General features: G+C 37.9%; 1 protein-coding gene across 16 annotated transcripts in view; it reads right to left on the bottom strand.

The window, feature by feature from the left end:
- Positions 1–8,984, bottom strand: part of LOC106872026 (DISP complex protein LRCH3) — a 254,748-nt gene that overhangs the window by 73,386 nt on the left and 172,378 nt on the right. For all 16 annotated transcript variants that reach the window (XM_052967554.1, XM_052967550.1, XM_052967551.1 and 13 more), the window contains one exon: positions 104–501. In XM_052967554.1, the coding sequence (XP_052823514.1) occupies positions 104–501 (398 nt within the window). The remainder of the gene's footprint in view (positions 1–103; positions 502–8,984) is intronic.

Raw genomic sequence — 8,984 nt, 5'->3', positions numbered from 1 at the left:
AAAAAAGAAAAAAAAACAGTAATAAAGGCAAAGATTTGGGGCAATGGAGATGAAAGTTTTGTGAGAAGAAATTGGTGAAGGGGGAAAAACCCAAAGAACATACTTATTGTCTACTTTGGTCTTCAGTGTCTCCTCCGTTTTGTCCTTTCTCACCGTTGCTTTCTCTTTCTCCTGTAGCGGCACTCGACTGACAGGTTCAACCCTTCTCAGCTCTTCAGATTTCTGCACTTCTGCCAACTGTTGTTGTTGTTGTTGTTGCACTGCATCTGGCAGCTGCTGGCTTTCAACTTTTCCTTCGTCCTGGTCCCCTTGCAGACGCTGTCGTATCATCTCCTGGTCTTGCTTCTCTTTGACAATCATGTTCAACCGCCGCATCTCCTCTCGCTGGCTGTCAATACTCTTTGGTTGCTTCAGCTCTCTCTCAGCCTCTTCTTGCTGCATCCGAAGGTGCACTGCATGCTTCTTCTGCCGCTCATAATTAGATTTCTGCCGCTGAAGTTCCTAAATAACGAGGAGAGAGAGAGAGAGAGAGAGAAAAAAAAATAAGAGAAGGATAAGATTCTAGAATATTCTGGATGATCAAACAACTGACCTGATTCAATATGGATTCTCAATTTTAAATTGGAGCAGATTAAATTAACAAACAAGATCAAATGGTATACACATGGAAATGGTTCTCTGCACAAGTATCAAGGTGTGTACAGGTGTGTGTGTTTGTGTGTGTTTGTGTGTGTGTGTGTGTGTGTGTGTGTGTGTATACAACTGTGTGTGTGTGCATATACAAGTGTAGGTACGTGTGTGTTCAAGTATGGATTTGTATGTTAAAGCGTGGCTGCGTATGTATGAGCATGTGTATATAAGTGTTTCTGTGCATAGACATATATGTGACCAGCAGTTTGTCAAGCAATTCTCATAATCTCTTGTATATATAAACACAAATGTACAAAACGATGTTACAACACACGTCCATATCTTTTTACACCATGAATTTATACATATATACACACACACATATACACATTTACACAGACATATATACATCTAAAAATATCAACATACACACACACATAATTGTATGCTCTCTCTCTCTCTACGCACACACACACACAGTGGTTCTTTCTGTTATTTTATTTGTTGTCTCTTCCAAACACATGCTTCACCCTATGCCACCCATCTTGAGCCACAGCACCACGACCACCCCTGCCCACAAAAGCATCCTCCCCACCCAACGTTTCAAATTTTCCAACCAGGTCTTTACTAACAATTTCATACACATCCTATCATTTCAACAAAATCTGTATTTTCGTTTACTTTGTAGATAACAAAACTTCCCAAGAACAGAAAATCAACAGAACCAATCTCAACACTTTTCTAAGTTCTGCTAGGTTTTAGTTTGAGCTTCCAGCTTTTTTTTTTTTTTCTTCTGGATGATAATGTTTGATTAAGGGTCTGGTTGTTTACTGGATGAGACCTATGCTGCTCTGAAAATCCATTCATTGCACACAAAATTGCAGCACTAGTTGCCCCACAAAACCATATTTGTGTCTAACATTTCACCAGTTTTAGCATTGGTCTTCTTTTATTTTAGCATTGAAAACTCCAATGATTTTGCAAGAGCTGTTTTGCAGAAACTGGTTTACTTTGGTTTGCAGGTCGTCAAAGAATTCATCTTTGTAACTTGAGTTTTGGGACATAGACATGGAAAATGTTTACTATAACATTCGCATTAAAATAAGCCCTCGTTAAGCACTTTAAACAATCAAAGGATATGATGCTTTTTTTTTTCCCGCAAATTCTTTCTCTTCTATCAAAACCATTCCTTGTCTTTCAATGTTACTTCATCTACATCATCATCATCATCATCATCATCGTTTAACGTCTGCTTTCCATGCTAGCATGGGTTGGACAATTTGACTGAGGACTGGTGAAACCGGATGGCAACATCAGGCTCCAATCTAAATTTGGCAGAGTTTCTACAGCTGGATGCCCTTCCTAACGCCAACCACTCAGAGAGTGTAGTAGGTGCTTTTACGTGTCACCCGCACGAAGGCCAGTCAGGCGATACTGGCAACGGCCACGCTCGAAATGGTACACGTGAATGGATAATGATACAGTTTTTCACTTCATTTGCGTCTGGTATACTTGTGTTCCAATATCACCAGAGACACTAAAAATTTTGAAATTCATCATTCCACTGAGAGTAATTCCAGCCAATATTCAATGTTACATGTTCTTACATTCCAAGTGGAGACAGGTCTTGTCAGAATATTCTAAGCAGCTTCTCTCTTGTGAGATATTGGAATTATAAGAGTCTTAGTTGGGTTGTGATACTATGAAGGACACAATACTAAAAGCATGATAGAATTATTCTTAGAATGACATAATAGGGTACGTATGAGAGGCTGGATCTGGCTAATTTGATCATAAAACAAGGTAGAATATCTGGGCCAGATATGGCCAGTTTAAATGCTAAAGGATTCACACAATCTAGCATAGATGATGATGACAATAGGTGAAACTCCTGAGAAAGGTATGATAATGCCAAGTGTACAGGGGTCATGGGTAGTCAGCTGACAGTTTGGTCTGGTGCAAGGGTATGAGACAAGAGAGCCTGCTATCCCCTACACTTTGGCATGAAAGATATGAAAGACCAGAACAAAAGTCTAGCACCCCATAGCTATCAACACAATCTTCATATTCACAATTTTTGGCTAATTAAAAAATCTGCTATGAATGAACGAAGCACATAGAGTGTGACAGGAAAGTAAAGGGCAGCTCTTAAGTAGAATAAGCCACAGGATAAGGGTTTCTCAATAGTAGAAGAAAACTTAAATAAGAAGATCTGTAAAGATGGGTCTCATTCACATCAATACAATTTGGAAAACTAAAACGCAATTTCGCTCACAAAAATATTGCTACGTTCTAAGCTATACTAGAAGATATTAGTGATATACAATGAGACCGATTCCTAAGCCTTGTGATTTCAAACCAAACTTCTTAAATACACACGCACACACACACAGCTATACCAGCCTCTATTCTTAACTCCTACATGCACCGATACCAGCCCCTATTCTTAACCCGTACACACATCAGCTCCTATTCTCAGCCCCTACACAAAACTGTCTATGCCAGCCCCTATTCTCAACCCCTACACACAACCATACCAGCCCCTAATCTTAACCCCTACACACAAGCATACCGGCCCCTACTCTTAACACCTACACAAAATTATACCTCCAACTACTATAATAATAATAATAACAATAATAATAATAATAATAATTAGTTATTTTGTTTACAGTTAGATTGCTTACAATTTTCTCAATCCCAGATATAAAAAAAAAAAATTGGTCTTGGAAATAAATAAATAACAAAACCGTAGATAAAGGGGTGGTGGTTGGCAGGGGTAACAATACCTAAAGTCAAACACAAAGTTGAAGGAACCAAACACTCGATCCCCTTCCTTCCTTCTAAGAAAAAAGTTTACTAATCTATAAAGAATTCTCTTAATCCTCTTAGCAAGAATTCCGATTCCAGAACTCCACATTAGCAAAAGAAAAACATGCTACGCCGAAGTCAACTTGCAACAGACACAGAAATTCTAAACAACCTAAACGCCTGATAAATTAATATCGTTATAAATCATTACCGTTGTTATTATTTTAATAATTTTACTTACTGTTTTTATTTTAAAACTTATTTATTGTCTTTATTATGAACAGGTAAACAGGTTCAAGGAATATGAGGGAAACTAGCATGAATCATATTATAAACTGGCAAAAGAACACGGAAAATAATACATGGATACACACAGGAATGTCTATTCCATGTTGCATCCTAAAGGCCTAAAGGGATTATAATTAGGAGATGAAGGTAATTAACACTGAAATGGGTTCACATTCTTCATTGTGGATGTATGTACGTGCAGGGATCCGATACAATTTCTCTTTCAGATTGAGTTTTTAGCATTTGCTTCAAGCATTCACCTGTTTGTGGTAAGTCTGTAGAGGAAAGGGAGGTGGGCGATGGGGGGGGGGGTATACCTTAATGCATAGTGTGTGTGTATGTGTGTGTGTCTTTTATGGCCTCTACATACAGCTAGTTCAGCTTAGATTCAGTAGTAATTTCTTGCATTTTGCACAATTCCATATATATTCCGAGGTGGATTAGTCTGTTGAGACATAAGTGGATCAGCAGGGGATAACGGGCTGCTTCTGGTAGTAAGATACAAAATGTCCCCTTTATCAAGATTCTGCCGACCTGGTTAGCTGGGAGAGCAGCAAAACCCCACTCATCTATTTGGACCCATTTTGTCAGAGTGTAAGTATTAATTTTATGTTATTTATTTATTCACTTATTCAACAGTTAGTCTGGGTAGCAGCAGGAGGGACACACCACCCAGTTTAATACTATTACTTGGCCCTTGAGTACATTATTGAGGTTCACTCTGTCACAATAGGCACATGGCTCAGTGGTTAGGGTGTTGGACTTGTGATTGTAAGATTGTAGTTTCAATTCCTGAACCAGGCAATGTGTTGTGTTCTCAAGCAAACCACTCCATTTCACATTGCTCCAGTCCATCCACTCAGCTGATGAAAAGGAGTAACCTGTGACAGACTGGTGTCCCATCCTGGGAGGAATATAAATGTGAGATAAACCAGAAAACTACCCCTATGCACCTTAATGTGGACTAACCGACTAAGCCTGTTACAAACATTTAGGCCACACATACCACCCCACACACTGGATTCCTTTGTTGGAGACCCTCGCTTGAAGTTTACTCAGGTCCTACAGGGTGATGGGAGATTGCCCCTTCTTCCCAGATAAACTTATAAAAACAATTAAATAAAACTAAATTAATGAGTGGCTGTGTGGTAAGTAGCTTGCTTACCAACCACATGGTTCCGGATTCAGTCCAACTGCGTGGCACCTTGGGCAAGTGTCTTCTACTATAGCCTCGGGCTGACCAAAGCCTTGTGAGTAGATTTTGTAGACGGAAACTGAAAGAAGCCTGTCATATATGTGTGTGTGTGTGTGTGTGTGTGTGTGTGTGTGTGTCTGTGTTTCTCCCTCCAACATCGCTTGACAACTGATGCTGGTGTGTTTACGTCCCCGTCACTTAACAGTTCGGCAAAAGGGATCAATAGAATAAGTACTAGGCTTACAAAGAATAAGTCCTGGGGTCAATTTTTATCAGCCTCATTAGCATTTCTAACCATATTTAGTAAATTCCAGTCGTAGATGTTCCACCGATTTTTTATCCATTTTCCTTCCACCAGAATCACATATCTTAGACACATCTGGTTGATGTCTGGATTCATTCGTGAAAATTAGTTAAGGATGCAAAGTCTGCTAATTAAATTAACCCAGTGAAGCAAGAGTGTAATGATGTGAAAGATGTCTGTAACGAGTAGAAGGCAACTTCGTTAGATTCTAACGAAGATGGCTGCTTCCAAATTACATCAGGAAAGGAGAATTCCTGTTTTAAAAAAAACTGTCCTTGTTATTAAAGAAGGAATCCCAGAGAGACTAATTAATAACTGTGCAGGTATGTTTATATAACACACCTATAGAAGTACAAGATGTACTTTTAACCATTTAATAAGATGTCTACACCTTTGTTTCAAAATAAAAGAGGAAACAGTAATGTTTATCTTTCTTCCATTTTTTAATGATAACATTATTTATTTTAACACTTCATTAATAATTAGCAAACAAATTGTGGCTAACGAAAAAGAAAAACTAGAAAGTATTTACACTGACTTCTTTGCAGTGAGTACAAGACCAGTTTCGAGGGAAGAGTAGTGAGTTTCTCACCCACACACACATTACCCAGCTTTAATACCATACTCTAGTTCTTGGATAATTTTAGCAGAGTTCAATCTGTACTGAACATTCAGATCTGGCCCTTAGTTCCTTCTTTGCCTTTATTTTCCAGCAGGTGTTCAAAGTGGACAAAGGTTCCATATATGTCACCTGAATGAAAGGGCCTACTGTTTTTGCTTCTTAATGTCACGGAGAATGTAAAGAAGAGGGTCAGACAAATTGCACTGGGAAAAACTGGACCCAGCCAGATTTGAATCCAGAGAGATAAAACGAAACTGTAAAACATTAAAGGTCAACCTTCTACTATTTCCGCCACCTGGGAATTATTTTTAACATGAATTGGGGGATGGTTGCTGCAAACTTCATTTAAATTTAGAGAGAGGGGGTGTGTGGGTGTGGGGGGGAGTGAGAAAACGCGTGTGCGTGTGACAATATTGACCAGAATATCAGATGTTATACATCACTGGTTACAATGTGCTTCACATGGTTTTAGCTTTCGAATGATGCCACTCTGCTGGCTAGGTGTGAGCAGGGACAACATTGTCCCCTGATCAGAAGGCTATTCCGTTGCAGAAGTGACCCATTTACAGCTGAGTGGGCTGGAGAAGTGTGAAATGAAGTGTCTTGCTCAAGAACGCAATGCTCAGCTAGCACTGACATGGCTGTGTGGTTAAACAGCTCGCTCCCCAACCATGTGGTGTTGGGTTCAGTGCCACTGTGCAGCACCTTAGGCAAGTTCTTCTACTATAGCAACAGTTCGAGTAAAGCCTTGTGAATGGATTCGGCAGACGCATAAACAAGGTTGCTTATTTCAAGTCTTCTGTAAAAATAAAACATGTCTGGCCATGGGGAAATATTACTTTGCTTGGAAACAGGTGAGGGTTGGTGACAGGAAGGGCATCTGGTCATAGAAAATCTACCTCAATAAATTCTATCTGACCCACAGAAATATAGAAGAGTGGACACTAAATGATAATCAAATGATGATGATGATGGTGGTGAAGATATACGACTTATTTTTTCGCACATTTGAATTAGTTCAAGATAAAAACCATGTATTCTAAAATTCTTCATGCCATGAGATGCTAAAACAATGCAGACTTTGGTACCTACACTAAGGTGGGACAGAAGTGGGGAAGAGACGTAAAGCTCAATACGAGTTCATAAAAATTCCATTTCACTTCTCATTTTATAGAAATACAGATGGTTTATGAGTTTAGAGGCCGTTCTTCTTTCAGTTGCCTTCTTCAGACATTAATCTGTGTGTGTGTGTGTGCACATGTATGCATGCATGCACACCTGCAAAGTGGTTAGCATTAGGAAGGGCATCCAACCATAGAGATCATGCCGAAACACATGACTGGAGGAGTCTGGTGCAGCCTTCCAGCTTGGCAGCCCTGGTCAAACCATCCAACCCATGCCAGCATGGACAATGGACGTTAAATGATGCTGATGATTATGATGATGATGATGATGATAATAATGATGATGATGATGATGATGATGATGAGTTACATTGTGGTGATGAGGATGCTTTATGTCAAACACTGAAGACCACATGTTCATTCTCTCGGTTGTTGAGATGGTACCAGATTACAGAGCTTACTACGCAGTAAACTATTACACATACAAACACTCATAGACACACACACACACACACACCTATACAATGGCATTTCTGAAAAATAAATAACATGGCAGTTTTAGTAAATAGACTTTTGAATGGAATACAAATGCTCGTTAACAATTCAATATTAACAGAAATTTAGGAGTTAAGTTGTACAGCTGAGCAGACACACCTCCATAAGCAAAGATATTCTATTCTTGATAAATCGTATTTCAATAGGATATAACCCAGTTTAATAATTAAATACACATAAAACCCAGTTTCATAATGAAACATATACACTCATAATTAATATACACAAACTCAGGTTCAATAACGAAGTATACAAACTCAGTGTGATTAATAAAATATAAAATATTTCTCTGAAATTTAACTTTAAGAATTAGAAAATAAAATGATAGAAGCAGTATTAATACCAAAAGGTAAATATTTATTCCCATTTAAAAGTGGATGTTGTGTTAGAACACACAATTCTGCAATATTTACCAAGAGAGAACCTCTATGGTTTGTGGTATTTATAAGCACTCTGATTTGTAACACTAATCCCCACTGCCAAGACTACTAGATCATGTGATTTTGGCCTTCTTTGGGCTTGTCAATGATGGATAACTGACTGCTGAAAATAGCAGTAACAGTCCCACTAGCGATATACACAGAATCACAGAACCCATTAGCCAAGAGTGCTTTCACGCACCACAAGTTCATATGAGAGATTCCCTTATGGCAAATATCACAACAGCATTGCGTGTTCCAACACAACATCCACTTTTAATTGGTGATGAATTTTACCTTTAAGAATTATAATTTAATTCAGTTTCCTAAAGTTCAAAACAAGAAAGAAAATTGACCCTGATAATAGAATTTTACAATTTGTATTAAATCTCAAGAAAATAAACAAGGGAGAAAAAGTCGATAGATACAAGGAGGAGAAAAAAATATAGAAGAAAACAACACGACACTGATGTTAATGATGATTCCATTTACTGGTAAATACGGCAATAATATGAGATTTCCCAGTTCCTGTAAATCAGAGATTGAATATGAGATTTCAACAGCAGAGAAGAGACGATACAAATACAGAGCAGAAGCAAATAGTTACTAATGGACTAACGACTATAATAAAAGCTACCGATAGCTCCACAAACCACAATACTGGCCACAGACGCCAACAAAAGCAACAGCAAAAACAACTGTACAGACAAAAGGAAACAACAAAAGAAACAAGAAAAGTAATAATAATAACAATAATAATAATAATAATAATAATAATGATAATAATAATAATAATAATCAACTACAACTACAGGAGAATGTTCACAAATATCGGAATAAAGTACAACAGATAACAGAGAAAATCTGGAAAGGAGAAAAAATAGACAGAGAACAATTCTTACAGAAAAGACATGGAGATTTTTCCAAAACTGACCTGTTTTCTGTATAGACATTCACATAGAAATAATGTAGAAAATAAATGTAAGTACATACTGTGTATATCTGCCTATGTATAGCTTTATATATATATATATAT

The sequence above is a fragment of the Octopus bimaculoides genome, chromosome 4 (assembly GCF_001194135.2).
Source record: "Octopus bimaculoides isolate UCB-OBI-ISO-001 chromosome 4, ASM119413v2, whole genome shotgun sequence".
Classification (NCBI taxonomy): Eukaryota; Metazoa; Mollusca; class Cephalopoda; order Octopoda; family Octopodidae; genus Octopus; species Octopus bimaculoides.
The sequence above is the reverse complement of the archived record's forward strand: the minus strand, read 5'-3'. Positions and strand labels throughout refer to the sequence as shown.